This window comes from Mastomys coucha, unplaced genomic scaffold (genome assembly GCF_008632895.1).
Source record: "Mastomys coucha isolate ucsf_1 unplaced genomic scaffold, UCSF_Mcou_1 pScaffold6, whole genome shotgun sequence".
In the NCBI taxonomy this organism is placed as follows: Eukaryota; Metazoa; Chordata; class Mammalia; order Rodentia; family Muridae; genus Mastomys; species Mastomys coucha.
In genome coordinates this window covers 127,746,764-127,767,041 of record NW_022196912.1, presented here as the reverse complement: position 1 = coordinate 127,767,041, position 20,278 = coordinate 127,746,764, and the positions used below count along the sequence as shown (strand labels likewise).

General features: G+C 38.0%; 3 gene segments (V, D, J or C); all 3 read left to right on the top strand.

Annotated features, from left to right (window-relative positions):
* Positions 1-20,278, top strand: part of LOC116080189 — a 1,139,691-nt gene that overhangs the window by 533,393 nt on the left and 586,020 nt on the right.
* The window catches only part of LOC116080190, a 607,419-nt gene that overhangs the window by 94,504 nt on the left and 492,637 nt on the right, over positions 1-20,278 (top strand). Inside the window, 1 exon segment of the C gene segment in view lies at positions 6,519-6,523. Coding sequence covers positions 6,519-6,523 — 5 coding nt within the window.
* Positions 1-20,278, top strand: part of LOC116080186 — a 1,015,034-nt gene that overhangs the window by 512,655 nt on the left and 482,101 nt on the right.

Genomic DNA, 20,278 nt, shown 5'->3' with positions numbered 1-20,278 from the left:
TGCTGCACATGTTTTGAGACAGTCTGTATTCTCATGTTTACAGATGGGCATCTAGATTTTGGAGATCATAAATGGCAACAGATATCTGACAATACTAGATACTCACACAATTAACTATCTGTCCCTAAAAGTTAGCATGGCCTGAGGCTGGGAAATACTGACAAAAAGACAAAAACTCTTAATAACAATATATGTAATCAGAATGGATATTTGCCTATTTATATGTTACTCCTAGAAATACAGCTAAAATATCACACACACACACACACACACACACACACACACACACACTGTCATTGTTCTCATCTTTGTCCACACCAAAGGCTCACAGAGGCAGGATAAGGGATAGCAAAGACAAAACATGGTTCTTGGGTAGAATGGAATATGCGATGCCCCTGGATATACAAAGAGTAACAGGGGCATCCAGTATTCTTCTCATGGTTACAGAAACTGAATGGAGGCTCTATTTCTCAGTAAAGGCTCTGAAGAAGAGCTTTCAAGGACAACATTTAGTTTTATCCTACTGTGGAATGATCCAGGGTGATAAAAGCTGTGGGACAGGAACTTGTGCCTGAATGATTCTTTAGGTTTCTAACTGTTTCTGTGAAGCTATCTAAGGGTCAAAACTACACAGAGAGTGTGTTCCTGACTTCACTCTTGACCAGTGTGAACCATGCTGAAAATGCTGGAGATGCATTTTACCCAGTGTTACCAAATACTAATCTTTTCTTAATTACCAAATGCTACTAAACTATTCTTATTTACACAAAACTAAATAAATTAGAACAGTTTCAAATATTTTTGAGCAGTTGCTTATTTTCCAATAATTTTTTTATGTAGACCTTAGAAAATATGGGGCTTTATAATACTGAAATTTATTATAACTCATACTATTTCACCCATGTAAGTCATGAATTCCCAGTATGTGTTTGCACAAGAATGTACTTGTCAGCATCCAGTCATGCTTCATGGTGATGCCATGAGGCATTACATCTCACTGCTGAAATAGGTTCAGATTTGAATCTTTATCATTTTCAAAATAATAGAGATTTGTTCTTAGCAGAAGAGCTTGCATTCAAGAATAACACGATGAGGACAAGCTGAAACTAAAATGGCAAAGATAAGGTATTTATTTGATACACAATAGCTTTGTAGGAATCTGACAGAGATAAAGTTTATTTGTAATAATTTGGAAAAATATTAAGTAAAATATGAAAAAAGATCACATTATTTAGTCTATAATGGCACTGGAACAGATGACCCTTGAGTCTCAAATTGTCTAAGAAAATGTGGAAGTCATATGATTCCTGAAAACCAGAAAGTAATTACTGAACAGGTTCCTGTGGAGCATGAACTGTGTCATGGTAGAAAAAGCAGAGAAGAACTGAAATCAGCTCTGAGAAGACAAGACCAAGATCATGATTGGCTAAGGAGGATTGTATTGTTACTTTGGAGTAAAAGGAAATACATAGGAAGGTGTGTCAGAAACCAACAATATAGAAGCACACTTGGACAGCTTCCTCATTCAGGACACAGTGATGAAACTTCCCAAACCTTTCTTGAGGGGAAATCACCACCACCAGGGGGCACTCAAACCACACTAAGCCCAAGCATATAACATTAGAGCAAGTATGAGCCTCTAGTAGCTGCTACCTGTGGTAACTGTTTCATGACTTTCAGAGAATAACATGGATGAGCATATTGTTTCATTTGTTCTTATCTAAATGGTGATTTTTCCTTCTCTTCCCATCTGTTGTTCCAGGTGGAGCTTTAGGAGTCAGGTCCTGAACAGATGAAGCTTCACAGTCACTGTATTATACCTGCACTATTCCTGGCTACTCCACCACCAATAAATACGTCTATACCTGGATCCATCAGAGCTATAGAAAGATGGTGTAGTCGCTAAGGTATGTAAATATGGTAGATGGTACACAGCACAAACTCAAAGACCACATCTCCATCAATAGGGGCATGTTCAAAGCCCAATTCTTAACTCAACTGAACTATATCACCACCAATTTTGGCACAAAAGACACAGTGAAAGGACTTCTGTGTGTGCCCAAATACAAACATTTGCAGAGAAACATGAGGCCAGCATGGGGGTGGTCAACACACATGAAGCCAAGAGACTTAACTTTGGCTTGAGTGTAAAGAGACTAAATTGGGTCTCTGACCTCATTCTAACTTCTTTTGGCATACAAAGAAACTTCAGTGTTATTTTTCTGACAAGATGATAGAAATGGGGCCATTTGTGTGAAATAAAATATGAATGTTTTCCCAGATGGAATAGGTTATACTTTCAACTCTTCATAGACATTGGTGATGAATTTAATCCAGGTCTCATGGTGCTAGAGAAAAATGATCCTCTGAGCTTCTTCACTTCTCTCAGATGTGCATGTAACCCTGAATTCCCATGCTTGATGCAGGATTGTTTACAATAGCTAATAGATTGAACCACCACAGTCTTCTAGCAGTTGCTGTGGAACATATCCTAGTCTGAGAAGAAAGTTTATCTTTTTGTTTTAGGATAGAATGTTCTATAGATATCTGTTAAATCCAACTGTTTCATAACTTCTGTTAGTTTCACGGTGTCCTTGTTTAGTTTCTGTTTCCATGATCTATCCATTACAGAAAGTGGGGTGTTGAAATCTCCCACTACTATTGTGTGCTGTGTAATGTGTGCTTTGAGTTTTAGTAAAGTTTCTTTTATGAATGTAGATGCCGTTTGATTTGGATCATAGAGGTTCAGAATTGAGAATTCATTTTTTTTGTTAGATCATAACTTTGATGAATATGAAGTGTCCCTCTTTATATTTTTGATCACTTTAGGGTGAAAGTCGATTTTATTTGATATTAGAATGACTCTTCCAGCTTTTTATAATATATTATATTAACATATATATTATTATATATATTATATAATTATATGTTATATAATTATAACATTATATAATATATTATATAACATATTTTATAACATATTATAATAGTTAATAGCAAAATTCTGCTTGGAAAACCTGGGTAGGATTTTGTGCAAATATAAAAATTTACAAGTCATCTTATACATTTAATTTTGGAAATTTGTGTTGGAGTATAGTGGTTTTCAACTTAGGATCACTTAGGAAAGGAACATCTGAGAATATTCTGAGTAATTACAATGATTAGGATAACAAAGTGGGAAGGCTTCCCTAAAAGAACACAGCAGTTTTCCCTGTGATGGTCCTGGAATGAAAAAAAAAATGAAGAATGCCAGAAAAACACCAACATCCTTGCATTGAGGAAATTGACCAGGTATTTCAATAACCTGCCACAATGGATTAATCCAGCATGATTAAGTGTGTCTCACACTGTAGCTGAAATAAACCTTTCTTTCTTTACATAATACTTTTCAGAGTGTTTTACCACAGACACTAGAAAGTAATTAGCAAACTGGGTGCAGGAGCACATACCTTTAGCCCTAGAACTCAGGAGGTATTTACGGAAGGATCAAATTAATCTGTTGAGAAGCCCTGCTATTCAAGGTCAAAATCTACCATGTCTGGAGAGCTTCTCAAAGCTCAGATTAAAATGTAGAACTCAAAATTTCAATCAAGGTTTCCCCTTCTGTGACCTCTAAGGGAAAAACCCCCAGTGTCCTCTACCTGACGAAGTTCCTGAAGACCTTGGAAAACCTATAATTTCAACTTTCTTTTTCCCAATAAAATCCAAGGAATAATAACCTGGACTGACTCTCGATACAAATGAGGCATCCACATACTTACATATTTCCTTACTTTTTTTCCTTCCTTCCTTCCTTCCTTCCTTCCTTCCTTCCTTCCTTCCTTCCTTCCTTTCTTTCATTCTTTCTCTCTTTCTTTCTTTATTCACTGCTTCACATCATAAACACAGCTCCCTAGCCTTCTCCTTGCACAGTCCCTCCTCCCTCCTCCTCCCTCTTTCTTTGAGAAGGGAAATGCCACCTTGCTCTTCAACCCACCCTGGCACATCAAGATACTACAGTACTAGGCATTTCCTTTCCCACTGAGGCCAGACAAAATGGCTCTCTTAAAAGAGTGGGATCCTCACACAAGCAACAGAGTCAGGACAGCAATTGGTCCAGTTGTTGGGGACTTAAATGAAGACCAAACTAAACATCTGTTACATATGTGAGGGGTGAGGTATTGCCACTGTTTTCTCTTTGGTTGTTGGTTCAGTTTCTGGAAACCCAAAGTGGCCAGGTTAGTTGACTTTTTTGGTCTTCTTGTATAGCATTAATCACCCTTGGTTCCTTCAATTCATCTCCCAACTCTCCCACAAGAATCTCTAAGTGTTGTCTAATGTTTGACTGAGGATATCTATCTGTTTCATAAGTTTCTGGCTAGAGCCTCTCAAAGGACAGTAATGCTAGGTTCCTGTTTTCAATCATAGCTGAATATCATTAATAGTGTCAGGATTTGATTCTGGCCCATGGAGTGGGTCTCAACTTTGGTCATTCATCTTTGGACTTTTTCTCAGTCTCTGATCCACCTTTGTCCCTGCATATCTTGTAGGCAGAACACATTTGGGGTGGAAAGTTTTGTGGGTATGTTGATGTCTTTATCTCCACACTGTAATTCCTTTCTGGCTATGGGAAGTGGATACTTCAGGTTCCATATCTCCGACTGCTAGGAGTCCCATCTAAAGTCACCACCATCAACTCCTTGGAGCTTCTCCTGTCTCGAGTCTCTGACACATCCTAGAGATGCTCTCCTCTGCCACAATTCCTACATATGAATCTCCTTGCCCCATTCCCTTTCCTATCCTCTATTCCACCCTATTCACTCATCCAAAATATATAAATAACTCAAGAAGTTAAACACCAGCCAATCAAATAATCCTACTAAAACTGGGGCACAGAGCTAAACAGAATACTCCAGAGAAGAATTTCTAGTGATTGAAAAACAGTTAAAGAAATATTCAACTTCCATTACTCATAAGGGAAATGCCTATCAAAATGATTCTTAGATTTCATCTTACATCTATAAGAATGACTAAGAACAATAAATTAATATCAACACATGATATCAGGGATGTGGAACAAAGATAATGCTTCCCCCTTGGTGGTGAGAATGCAAAAACTTTGTGACAAGTCTGGAACTCATTTGGCAGATTCTCAAAAAATTAACAATAGTTTTCTCCCAAAACTCAGATATACCACCTATACCACTACTGGGAATATACCCAAATGATGCTCCATCATACCACAAAGACGCTTGCTCAGCTATGCTTACAGCAGCTTTATATTTAATACCCAGAAAGTAGAAACAACCCAAATGTCCCTCAACAGAGGAACGGATGAAAGAAATGAGGTTCATTTACATAACAGATTACTATTCAGTTATTAAAAATGAGAACATCCTAAGATGTACAGACTAGTGCATAGAACAATAAAATATCCTGACTTGAGTAACACAGAATAAAAAGGACATGCATGGTATGTATTCATTTAAAATGGACATTAGCCATAAATTACAGGATAAAAATGCTGGGATCCACAGACCCAAGGAAACCAAGTAACAATGATGGCCCAAAAGATAATGCTTGAATCTCACTCAGAATTAGAAATGGCATAGAAATCAGAGGTTCATTCACAGTACTTTAAATTCTAGCCAACAGTTTATATTTACCATGACAACTCGTTCCTACTCTCCAAGGCTCATTTATAGCCTTTTTTCACAGTGAATAAATTGTATGTGCACATGCTATTTTATTGAAGATCATTTAAGAGAGCTGTTTAATTGAGTACTTTCTAAAAGAGTTGAAACACTAAAATCCCTGGAGAATTTTCTTCTCTCCCCTTCCCTCCTCAGTTCTCATTCCTAGCCAGATAGGGAGACTCTACTTCATTCTTCCAGCCTGGTTTGTAACTATGCCTAGATACCTTCATGGAGTAAACAAAGGACAAAGAACAAAAGCAGGAACCCAACATGTATACCACCAAATCTCTGAGTTTGAGGCCAGCTTGTTTGCCATAGTGAGTACATAGAAAACCAGAGGTATACAGAATAACTGCATCTTGCAAAATAAATAAATAAATAAATAAATAAATAAATAAATAAATAAATGGCACCAGAAGTTGATCTCAGAAAGTCGGTCCATTTGCTACTATAGAATTAACCTAGGTATGACAAATTGTGAAAAAAACCTTTGGGAGCATGAACTAAAAATTGTTAATTTGGAATGAACATAGGTTGAATACTCAAGGCAAAGATAATGGTGGGAAACTGGAAGACCAGAATACCATTAAGAAATAAAGAGATAATTTGTTTATACTCTTTCTTCTAAGTGAGATTCAAGTATCATTGCCTGGGCTTTCCTTCTTATTTAGCTTCTTTGAGCCTGTAGGGTTTATCATGGATATCATATGCTTTGTGGATAATATCCACTTATCAGTGAGTACATAATATAAATGCCCTTTTGGGTCTGGGTTACCTCACTCAGGATGATATTTTCTAGTTCCTTCCACAGGAGGCAAAGGTAGAAATGTAATTGGGTGGGAGGGGGGATTAAGAAGGGAATAGGAGGGGTCAGGATCAGGTTTGGGGAGAGACAGGGCCAGGAGACGTCATGGAAATATGCAGCTGACAGGAGACATCATGGAAATGTGCAGCTGACAGGAGTAGCACTTTTGGGGAAATATCTAAGAAGCTCAAGAGATCTTCGATGGAGGAGGTTCTCAGAAGCCAAGACAGATGAGTTTATCCTAAGCACATAACTGTTGGTATGGAATCTGAAGAGGCCAACCCTTGTAGCCAGGCAGCACTCCAAATAGAGGGATAAGAACACCAACCCATCCAGAAAAACTTTGACATAAAAACTGTTCTGTCAAAAAGCAATGTGGGAACAAAAGTGGGTCAGAGACTGAAGGAATGACCAACCAATTACTGGCCCAACCTCAGTTCATGCCTTGGGCTAGCATCAATCTCTGACACTGTTAATGATATTCTGTCATCCAAATTTTGGATACTTTTTTTTTTTAAATTTTGGTAATTTTGTTTGTTTGTTTGCTTGAAGTGCATGGTTTTCTTTTTTCTATTTCTTTTTTAAGAGATTTGTTGTAGTATTTATTGCTTGTTTTTTGTTTTTGTTTTGTTTTTTTGTGAAAGAATATGAAGTTTGATGTGTAAAAGATAGGGAGCGGATCTGGAAGGACTTGAGTAAGTACATGATTAAAATATAAAGTTAAACTTGTTTAATATAAAAACATAATTAAAAAGAATAGATAATATTGGAAAAATAAGTAAAATGGCAATAATTGAAATGGATATGGAGGAAGAAGAACACTTACTTTCTGCTTGTAAGAGCAAACAGTATGGAACTCAGTGTGAAAGTGACTCAGAAATCTGGAAATAGATCCACTATGATCTAGCTATACTACACTTTGACATATACCAAAAAGACTATATGCCCCACCATAGAGATAATTGTTATTCTATAGTCATTTTGTGCTTTTCAGTATAGGCAGAAAATAGAAATAGCATATATGTTTATCCAATGATCTATAAATAATGAAGTAATGTATATTTACACAATTTAATATTTATCCAGCTATTGTGTTTGTCAATCTTATTAACAAAATATTGCCTAAAAAGATTTATAATACTTTCCATGTACTGAGGATATATTATCCCCACCTAGGAGTCCAACACATGTTGACAGATCATTGTAACATGATGTCTTAGAACAAAAGCACTTATGCACACAGGGTTAAACTATACGATTCTACTCTTGGTTTGAGGGGAGGGGATGCATCCACCATGTGTCTAAGTTGAGTGTTATAGAGTTTATTATTCTACCAATAATGAGGGAATTTCCAAAATTTATGAGTTGAGTTTATATCCAGGAATCACATATGAAAAACAAGAGCAGAATTTGAGATTTTTATATGATGACCATTTATTTGGTGCACATTGTCCTCTGGGGAATGGAACATTGTACATAGATTGCACATTTCTCTGACCAAAGGCTTACAATTGTTTAAGTAAGGGATGAGACAGACAACAGTTTATTTCATCTTTGATAGATCTGGTGCAGACATACTTTGGGTCTCTAGATTCTAAGAGTACAGTGAAGTCCATACATAACAAATTTAACAAATTCCCAGGGGACATACATCACATCCAAGGACAGGAAACAAGAAGAGAATTCAGGAGAGGTAGTATAAACAGCACTGGGGTCAGGGGCAAGATCCAGAGCCCGAACAGGTCAGGGAAGATTGGGTTGAGTATAGATATGACAGAAGGAACTTGAAGGAATAGCTGACTCAGGAATGGCATCTGCCTTTTACTGATAAGGAAATGTCATAATCTTTATTATAAGATAATACTTTATTCTGTAAAAAAGAATCTCCACAACACACTGACACCACTAAATGTTAGTTTGATCCAATTTAACCATAAATTCAGCTGTCATCTAGACTTGTAGTTCAAAAGAAATACAAGAGTTAATGGCCTGGGTGTTGCAATGTCACCACTGAGGGGAAGGGTAGACTCTCAAAAACAAGTCCAAGAAAAAGAGAGGGTAAAGAATGAACCTGGAAGCATCTTTCTGAATTTGTTTTGGTTCTTTGCAAAATTAATCATGAGAAAAGACCTGGGAAAGAAGATTTTAGACTTGCCAATGTGTCTTCTATCTGAATACACCACAGTGCAAACATTTAATTCTGGGTTTTGTTTATCTGATAGGCAGCACATGTCCAGCTCTTGACATTTAGAGGAGGACAAGAGGAGACATACCTCACAGGGTACAGAAGGACAAAGGCAGCCTTACCTTAGTATTTCTCTGAGAATTTGAAAATAATACTCTACATGCAAATTAATCTTCAGGCTCTAGATTTAAAGGACTCTTATTCCTATGGTTGCTCAGAAGCCTCTGCCCAGACAAGGCTGGTGTCTCTGGGGAAGGCAGGGTTGTTATCTAGAAGATGAGACTACTAAGGTTTCTCCTGTGCTTGGCAGCAGCTCTGCAAAGTGAGCTGGGTCACTAACTGGGTCTCCTATGTCACACATGAGTTCTTTGGGGGCTTATAACTCCAGGTTACTGACAGACAACTGTGGACTTCCTCCCCTTAGCCCAGAGAGTTTCGAAAGAGAAAGAGTGCCACAGACCCAAGACTGCAGATGCCACCTGTGGAGCGAATCCCTGACTGGCATAGATCAAAGACTGCTGACAACTAACTCACCTCTGTCGGAATTGCCTTTGAAGTTCCTTCCTCCTGTCTCTTGTTTATGTTAGATTGCTGGTTTTAGTTTTCCCTTGATTTTGTTTTTTGCCTTACTATATATACCCGGTTTTTCCAAGTAAAGACACACTGTGATAAAGCTTACTTGGTGTCCTTTTCTTTGTGTCTCTCCCACCCTCTTATTTCAACAGGTTCTCAATAAATCTCCAGTCTGAGAGCACCTACAGAGTGTGGGCCCGCTGGCCGGACCCCCAGAGACAACAACTCTGTTTTCAGGTATTCTGTCCCAGATTCAGCTTAAGGAGTCGGACCTGCTGTCATCAAGCCATCACAGCACAGTCCCTCACCTGCATAATCTCTGGATTCTCCATCTCAACAAGGGCTTATTGCTGACACTGGATCCATCAGTCCCCAGGAAAGGGGTTAAGATGGATGGAATGCATACATTATGAAGGTTCACCTTACTACAATCCATCTTTCAAAACCTGCCGCACCCTCTCCAGAGATACTTCACTGAACAAATCCTCTATCCAGCTGAGCTCTGTGATTGCTGAGGACACAGCCATGTACTACTGTTCCAGGAAATACCACAGCAAGGGAACTTAAGTGTGAGCCCAGACATAAACTTTCTGTAGCAATGCTGAAGACCAGTAGGAGACTCACAGTATGCACTAAGTATAAGTTCACCCTCATGAGCAGGTAGAGAGAGAGGCTTAATATTCTGAAGCTATTGTTTTGTATCCTGGTAGCTCAGCCCTTCACCCTTCCATAAAAAGTTTTTCAAACTTTCTTTTTGCCTTAAAACTTAAAAGATCTCTGTATTGAGATCAAACTTGGCTGATTTCTGATGTCAGATTAAGTGTCACAGGGATAATTGATTGAGTCTTTGTTTCCAGTGAGGTTTATTAAATCATGCTATTTCTTGTCAAATTATAAAAATGCTCATTACTCAATGTTTGAAAAACAGCTTTTATTGTCATGGTTAAGAAAGGGCTTGTACTAATGGGAAATATTTTTATAAATGAACAATGCCAAACATTTGTTAATGATACTAGTACCTGAACTGTTCACTCAGTGATCATAAATGTCACTGGAAATAAGGAATAAAATCAAAACAGATACATATATCTCAAACCTGGTTGTAATCTGTAGATGTGAATGTCCTTGTAATGAATTTCTGGAACATGCATATTATTCAATCAAACACTCATATTTAAAATCATATACACACACACACACACTCCAAAAGACTGTTTTTCATTTACCTATTTCATTTCTTATGGATAGTATAGACAAGGCATGTCTGAAAAAAGGATATTTTCTTTTTTGTAGACCAGGCTGGCCTTGAACTCAGAAATCCACCTGCCTCTGCCTCCCAAGTGCTGGGATTAAAGGCATGCACTACCACCGCCCAGCCTGTTCACTTTTTTAAATTGGATATTTTCTTTATTTACATTTCAAATGCTATCTCCTTTCCCAGTTTCCCTCCTGGAAACATCCTATCACATCCTCCCTTCCCCTGATTCTATGAGGGTGTTCTTCTACACACACACCCACTCCCACTACCCTGCCTTCTATCCCCCTACACTGGGGCATCTATCAACCTCTCCTTCCATTGGTTCATGACAAGGCCATCCTCTGCTACATATGCAGCTGGATCCATGAGTGCTTCTTTGTTGATGGCTTAGTCCCTGGAAGTTCTGGGGTTCTCATTGGTTGATATTGATATTGTTGTTCTTCCTATCTATGGGGTTGCAAACCCCTTCAATTCGTTCAGTCTATTCTCTAACTCCTCTATTAAGGGCCATGCGCTAAGTACAATGATTGGTTACTAACATCAGCCTCTGTATTTGTAAGGCTCTAGCAGGGCCTCTCAGGAGACAGCCATATCAGGCTCCTTATAGCAAGTAAATCTTGACATTCACAATAGTATTTGGGTTTGGTTACTGTATATGGGATGAATCCTCAGGTGGACAGTCTCTAGGTAGCCTTTTCTTTAGTCTCTGCTCTACACTTTATCTCCATATTTTCTGCTATGAATATTTTGTTCTCCTTCTAAGTACCAAAGCACCCACACTTTGGTCTTCCTTCTTATTGAGCTTCACATGGTCTGTGAATTTCATTCTGGTTATTTGGAGGTTTTGGGCTAATATCCACATATCAGTGAGTGCATACCACATGTGTTCTTTTGTGATTGGGTTACCTCACTCAGGATGATATTTTCTAGTTCTATCCATTTGCCTAAGAATTTCATAAATTCATTGTTATTAAGAGCTGAGTAGTACTCCATTGTAGCACATATTCTGCATCCATTCCTCTGTTGAAGGGACCAGGGGAGATCCCAAGGCCTGAGACTGTTACTGAGGCTATGGTGCACTCACAAAAAATGGACCTATCATGACTGCCCTTCAAAAGACCCAACAAGCAGCTGAAAGAGTCAGACGCAGATATTTCTACCCAGCCATTGGAAAGAAGCAGCTGACCTCTGTTGTTGAATAGGGAAGGCTGAAAGGAACTGAAGAGAAGTCTGATACTGTAGGAGGACCAACAGTCTCAATTAATCTGAACCCCCGAGATATCTCTAACACTAGAACACCAAAGAGACAGCATATACAGCTCCCAACATAGGAGAGGACTGCTAGGTCTGTGTTCATTCAGAGATGATGCACCTAACCCTCAAGAGACTAGAGGCCTCAGGAAATTTAGAGGTCAAGTGGGGTGAAGGATGGGAACATCTGTGTCAAGACAGGTGTGTGGGGAGGAGGTAAGGGATGTGGAACAGTGAGTGAGACGGTGGATATGGGTGGTGAAGGGAATAAAATATGGAAAGTAAAAAAGAAAAGAAAGTGTAACTCCTTCCACTGAGTCCTTGAATTTTTGAATAATTATAATTTTCATGCCCAGCATTTCAGTTCCTTTTTCTTTAAGAATATTTGCTTTATTAAATTCATTTTTTATAATTTAGATATTTTCTCATTTTATTCAACTTATTTTGGTGATATTGTTGTGATGTCCACTGGTTTCTACTGAGCACCCACTGTGTGTCTGCTTCTATGCTTACCACTTTAAGAGGAAAGATGCCAGAACTTCTGCTCTGAAGGAAGTCACTCTTATAGAGAGAATATCTTGTCTATTGTATGGATGTATCACCTGTCAATTTAAAAGTCTATGGACTATGGCTTAGGTAGAAAATAGAGATCTGTTAGGAAACAGGATTCTGGGATAGAGCTAGGCACAGTAAAGTAGCCTAGGAAGATGTGAGGAAAAAAACCGTGGTACCTGAGCTCAGATAATCAGCCATGTACAGAGAGTAGGTTAAAATAAATGAGTTAAGTTTTAAATCTACTCAGAGAAGAGCCTAGCTAAATAGTCAAGGTAATTTGTAAATATATTTTGAGTCTGAGTCATATTTCTGGAAGCATAGTGCTGGGAGGAAGAATTGGACCTTAATATCATAATTTATTTTATTCACATTACATCCTAACCTCAGCCCCTCTTCTCCTGTCCTCCATGTCCCACCTTACAATTCCCTTCCCCCACTATATCCTCTCCTTCTACTCATAAAATGCAAAGTTTTCATTTGGTACCACCCCAGACTGGGACATCTAGTCCCAGCAGGACTAAGCACCTCCTCTCCCACTGAGATCCAACCAGTCAGACCAGTTAGGGAATAGGATCCAATGACAAGCAATGGAGTAAGAAACAGCACTATGCCAGTTGTGGTGGCACATACCAGTAGGATTGGCTGAAGGAGGCAGAGGCAGGAGGATCACGAGTTCGAGGCCAGCCTGGACAACAGCAGCAGTCCAAATTATAAGAAGACCTATAGGAAGACCAAGCTGTATATCAGCTACAAATATGCAAATGCTATTTGGTTGATGGTTCAGTTCAGAGATAGAACCATGAGCCAAATTTGCTGGCTCTATAGTTCTTCTTTTGGGGTACTTGATGCCTCCAGCTAGCTCAGTTCTGTCTCTGTTTCAGAAGACATTCCCAGCAATACATAATTTTGGCTATGGGTCTCTTCATCTATTTCCATCCCATGCTGGATGAAATCTATCATGAGACAGTTATGAGATGTTCCTGTGTGCAAGCATAGCACAGCATCATTAACACTGGCAAAGGTTAGGGTCTGTCTGTTATGGGATGGACCCCTTGTTCAACCAGTCATTGGTTGTCCATTACATCAGTCACTGTTCCATCTTTATACTTGTACATCTTGTAGACAGGAAAATTTTGGGGTTGAAGGTTTTGTGGGTGGATTGATGTCCCTCTCCCAACACTGGAAGTCCTGCCTGACTACAGAACATGGCCATTTCATTCTTTAGATCTCCTGAAGATAGGAATATCAGCTAGGGTCACCCCAGTAGACACCCCATAGCTGCCCCATCCCTGATCTCCAGCTGGTCCCAAAGATACCCCACCACCAGATTTCATGCTCACTCACAGCCTTCTCATGTCCTCTGCCCCCACACATGACTTCCATCCCCATATATATGTTCATCCACTCTCCCACCCAGTTGCCTCTCTCTATCCAACTCTGATGACTGTTTTGTTTCCACTTCTGAATGAGATTCACAGATTCTCCTTTGGGCCTTCATTTTTGGGTCCAGTTTTTGTGTGTCTCTAGTTTGTAGCTAGATTATGCCACACTTTATGGCCAATGTCCACCTATCCATACGTACTTATTATATAGGTTTATCTGGATAATTTAAGTGCTCCTCAGCTATTCAAAATTCATTCTGGTCCTTATTTTAAATTAGCCTAAAGGAAAGAACACCTATAGGGGCAAGAATGACTTACCTCACTCAGGATGTTATTCTCAAGTTCCACTAATTTGTCTGCACATTTTATGATATCTTTGTTTTTAAGAGCTGAATAATATTTCACTGGGTAGATATAATAGATCTTCTGTATTCATTCTTCAGTTGAGGGACATCTAGGTTGTTTAGAATTTCTGCTGAATGTGAATAAAGGTGCTATGAACACAGTTAAATAAGGATCTCTGTGGTAATCTAAGACATCATTTGGCATATTCCCAATAGTGGTATACTTGGGTCTTGAGGTAGACCAATATCCAATTTTATAAGAAAATAACAAATTGATTTCCAAAGTAGTTGGACAAGCTTGAATTTTCTCTAGCAATGAAGGACTGTTTCCCTTCTTCCTCATCCTCAATAGCATGTACTGTCACTTGAGATTTTGATCTTAGCTATTCTGTGGGTATAAGATGGAATGTCAGAGTCATGATGATTTGTATTTTCCTGATATCTAAGGACATTGGACATTTCTTAAAGTGCTTCTTGGCCATTCAAGATTCCCCTGTGGAGATGTTGAAGGCCACCTCTGGAGTTCTGGTCTTTTCTTTAAGGAAGCCTAGAGGAAAGAACATTTCTGTGGGCAAGATTTGGTCTTGCAAGAAATTATTGTTGTCCTTTGATATAACAATAGGGTTTACCTCTCTTGAGTCTAAGTTACTTTGCAGCAGTAGCTGGCTGTCCTATTTGAGTTCCTTTGGTGGCAGAATCTGCAGATTCTCTAGTGCTTATCATCTCATCATAAAACAGTAGGGGATGAAATCTAGGATTAATTGCTAAGGCTCTATTTTTATTCTCTTTCCCAGAAATCTTGACCCTCACTTGTCAGGAAGAAGGGATGATTGGAGCCATAAACTTTTATTGAACCAGGAGAAAAGAGTCATGCTCACTTGCTGCAGAAAGAAAAACTTTTACACACATAATATCCATAGACACACATAATTCATATATATATACTCATTATCAGATACTTATTTTTTGTTCCCAAGAATCAGGATAGTCAATTTATAACCTTACACAGGCACACCTATACATATGCATATGAAGCAAAAACCAAGCACCAGTGCAGAGAACACACTCACTCTGCATGAAAAATAAATTTTAACCTTCATTTAATAATTTAAAAAAATATTTTATCTGTTTATTGTTAAATTAACTAAACCCAAGTCTGTAAGAAAAAAATTTTTCTCCTTAGTATGATTAAACTTGCCTTACCGTTAAAGCAAGTATAAAAAATAAAACAACAATAACAAGAACAACAACAACAAAACAAAAAAGCAAACAACCTTTCCCCCCCTTCAAAAAAAGAAACTTTTCCATCTCATGATAAGGAGAATCCTGCCTAATCTTTCTGCTCTCTCTGTAGCTTCTTGTTTGTCTCTCTTCATCTCTCTCCATATATGCTGTTTATTTGGTGGCTTAGGCTCTGGGAGCACAAGAGGGTCCAGAATAGTTGATATGTGTCTTCCTATGGGATTGCAATCTCCTTTAGTTCCTTCAGTTCTTCATCTAACTCTTTTCCATAGGAGTCCCTGACCTCAGTTCAGTGCTTGGTTGTATCGGCACCTGTCTCATTCAACTGCTGGTAGAGTCTCTCAGAGTACAGCCATGCTAGATTCCTATCTGTAAGCACAACATAGCATTAGTAGTATTAGTATTAGTATTTGGTGCCTGTGTATAGGGTGAATCCAAAATTGTGTCAATCTCTGGATGGTCTTTCCTTCTGTCTCTATTCCAATTTTGTCCGTGCATTTTCTGAAACATGAATAATTCTGGATCTATATTGAAGAGGGTTTGGTGGCCATGTGGCTGAAACAAAAGCCATGTCTATCTATTGGAGGTGGTCTCTTTAGGTCCCATCACCCTACTGTTTGGCATTTCAGCTAAGATCATCCCCATTGGGGTCTGGGAGAGTCTCAAATCCCTGGTTCCAGAGAGTTTATCCCTGCCTCCCACCCCACACTGTTGTATACTTCTATTCATTCTTCTGGCCTTCTGGACTTCTCTCCAGTCTCCCCCATACCTATTTCTGCCCTCTTTCCCCCTCTAACAACCCTCTTCCACCCAGTTCCCTCTATCTGCCTCTTAAGATTATTTTGTTCCAACCTCAAAGTTGGATTAAGTATTCACACTTGGATATTCCTTCTTGTTAAGCTTCTTATGGAGTGTGAGTTGTATCATGGGTCTTTTGACTGTTTTGACTAATGACTTTTGAAGCATCTTTATTTTTACAAAAGTTCAATAAAAGTTCAAATAAATTCAAATCATATATTGAATAAGAAGTTTACAATAGAGACCTTTATATGTGTTATCACTAAGAGTATTTATCTGAATAGATATTTCTTTTCTGTCACTAGATTCACAGGTTCATTGAAAGTTAAAATCATAATTCTTCTGTTTAACAATGATAATTTGTATAGATAAATCCAGTCAATATTTTTTCTTCTGTCCTTGCACCTACAGTAAAATATTATTTCCATTTTAGGACATTTCCTCAATGGTTTTACAGCTTTAATGGAATTATTCTAAATAGTAAATACATTCTTTTTTATCTCAGAAGCAATTAAGCAATGACACATGAAGACTGGCAGAGTTCTAATTTCAGTTTTCATATTACAGAGGGCTCTCATAGGCATCTTATTATAAAGGACTTAGTAATTATTAGTATAATTTTAGGAATTTATATAGAATCATCATTAGCAATTAAGAAAACATGTTTTTTCTCTATACCATCATTATAATACAGCACACTTTTATAGATTAAGATAAAATCTGTCCAAAAGTGTGGGCTAATGTTCAGGTATTACAAATTCTTGAAGGACGAGAAAGGCATATCAGCTACAGGAATCAAATCCTGAGATCTGTTCCTTGGGCATTGCCTCCAAATACTCATTCATTGTAGTTCCATGGTATAACATCTCTGGAAGATCACCCACTAGCTTTGAACCTTTCCAAGATGGTCCCTGACAAGATTCTAGTTGTCTAAAAGCAAGGTTAGTATAGGATTATGGTGTTTGTGATGTGAGATATTTAAACACTTGGGTTTTGTCCATTTATAAATTCACTTTTGGCTATGGGGCTTAGATGAGGTGATCTTTTGCTTACATTACCATGGGAATGAGAAACAACAAAGGGGATTAAATTTAATTTCTTGCCCAGCTGTGAAATTAATACATAATTAAAATGAACACCTTTGATATTCACATTTATAAACCCCTTTCTTTAGCTACCTTAGGAGTGGCATCCATTTTTAGCTCTCTAGTTGAACCTCTGCTAGCAATAAGAATAAATTAATTGAATCTATATCTGAACAGACTCTTAATCTTAGGGCTTTCTGTGTGTATGTAAGCACCATAAAATTGATGGCATTTCAGCATCTGTAGCCTGTCTTAGGTCTTTTAGAGATATAAACATCCATCAGCAAGGAAGAAGTTTCCAAGTCAGTTCCACCTTGATATACCTGTGTCTTGTATCCAGAGTATATGACTCCCCAAGGAACAATGTTTTACATCTAGATATGGTGAATAATACAGAGCAATGTCAGCAGCCTGTATTATTTTGGGATCTCTGAAACTATGATTAAAACAAAAACAACAATAGAAACCAATGAATTCCATTTTCTTATTGATCTGGGTAAGATTTAAAGCACTGTACTCTTACAATATCAAGTTTCCATCAACAAAAGCCCACAAGGTCAGTAGTGGTATGGTGGTTATGATGACAATGTATGACTTTCTGGTTGTATTTGAGGCGTGTCCTGAAAGAAAGACTTCAATGCTTAAGATTGTAAGCCCTGTAGAAAAAAAAAAAAAACTCACGCATTGAGAGGCTGTTGGCAGGCCCTGGGGATGGAGAAACTATTCTTCTAATTTTGTCAAATAGTCATACTGTCAAACTGTCTTCTGTACTCCTCCATTTAAACACTTAGGTTTGTGCTGCTTTCAACCTTGGTGAAAGAAGGTTTTCCCCCATGGATCTGGGATACTTTACAGCCTTATAACTGGTCAAAGCACTGGGGACATGTGATATTGTACACTCAACAATGATACAGAAACATGAAGTAATAAAATTGATGCTATGAGGAATTTGTAATCAACATACTTAGAAAATACTAAGTTACACAAAATGAAATTTAGGGAAAGGAAGACTTTCATTAATCTAACTGTGGTAGAAAAGTTTGTAGCATAACGAAGTTTAGGGATGCAGGAGTATTCACTTCTGAAAATGTTTATTTACCAGGGCTGACCTCCAGTGATGTTCAATTCGCACAAAAAATGTAGACAATCTTGATATATTCCCAGCCAGTAGGCCCATAACCATATCAAACAACATACAATGTTTCAAGCACAGTGCAGGAAGATATCATTAAATCCTGATTGGCAGTTAAATTTTCTTCAGTATGAGCAAAATTATCCAGGCTGACAAGATGACTATTAAAAACAAAAAACAAAACAAAACAAAACAAAAAAGCATGGGTGTACTCAAGAACTGATTCTGGCAATATCTTTGCTGTTTAAATTTCAAATATACCCAAGTATGTATTCTGCTGTCTCTGTTTAAATTGTCAGAGTGTTACTTATGATAAGTTGCATGCTATATTAAACTAAAACAGTAATTCAAATAATAAAATCAACAGACAGAAAAATAAATCACAGATGGTTCCCTGTAGAAATAAGAATAGGTAAATATAGCAGGAACATTGGGGCAGCCTCTATGTAAATGCTGGGAGCCATGCAGCTGCAAAAGCACCTCCTGCAGGAGTATCGAATTGAGAACTGCCTGTAACACCAGCATTCCTGCAGGAGGACCTAATTTAGAATGTCCTAAGAGACCAACAATTGCTAGTTCCAATAATGCCAGCCAATCAGGAGCTGCTGTTTAGAATAGATACTTTCCTGGGACCAATGGGGACATGGGTAGATGGTATTAAATGAGCTTGCAGCAGTGCTCAGATGAGTTTGCTGCACCATTTCCCACATGCTCCTGGAGTTTGGAGTCTATGTCTTTGACTCTGAGCCAACTTGTCCACAACCCACAAGAGGAAGTAGGGTTGGGTAGAGAGGTATCTAGGGTATAGACAACAGGTAAACATATATGATGCAATGTTGAATATAATATCCTTAGATATCAGAGAGAAGAAAATGAAGTGTGTCATTACTCCATCTACTCCAGTCAGAATGATTTTCATTAAGAAAAGAAATGTCTTGGAGCATGTGTCCCTATGGTATGGTGGGGCATCTTTTGGGTATAAGCCCAAGAATGGTATAGCTGGGTCCTCAGGTTGGTCTATTTCCAATTTTTTGACGAATTGCCAAATTGATTTATAGAGTGGTTGTACCAGTTTGCAATCCTACTAGCAATGGAGGAGTATTCCTCTTTGTCCAAATCCTAACCAGCATGTGTTGTCACCTGAGTTTTTAATCTTAGCCATTCTGTTTGGTGTAAGGTAGAATCTCAAGGTCATTTTGATTTGCATTTCTCTGATCTCTTAACAACTTTGAACATTTCTTTAAATGCTTCTCAGTCAGTCAAGATTCCTCTGTTTTGAATTCTCTGTTTAGCTCTGTACCCCATTTTTAATTGGATTATTTAGGTTTATAGAAGTTAGCTTCTTGAGTTCTTTATATTTTTTTAAACATTATCCCTCTATCAGATGTTCAGTTAGTGGAGATTTTTTTCCCAATTTTTAGGTTGCCAGTTTGTTTTCTTGACTGTGTCTTTTGCTTAACAGAAGCTTTTCAGTTTCATGAGGTCCCATTTATCACTTGTTGATTTTAGAGCCTGAGAGTTAGGAATGCTGTTTATGAAATTTCCCACTGTGACAATGAGTTTGAGGCTCTTCCTCATTTTGTCTTCTCTTCTATTCAGTGTATCTGGTTTTATGTAGAAGTCCATGATCCACATGGACTTGAGCTTTGTGCAAAGTGATAACTGCCAGTTAGACCAACACCATTATTGAAGAATATTGTTATGATATTGATGGGAATTGCATTGAATCTGTGTATTGCTTTTGATAGGATGGCAATTTTTACTATGTTAATACTACCAATGCATGAGCATAGGAGTTCTTTCTCTCTTCTGAGGTCTTCTTTGAATTTTTTATTAGGGATTTGAACTTCTTGTCATACAGATTTTCATTTGCTTGCCAAGAGTTACACCAAGGTATTTTTTACGATTTGTGGCTATTGTAAAGGGTGTCATTTCCCTAATTTCTTTTTCAGTCTATTTATGAGTAATATAAATGAAGGCTACTGTTTTGTTT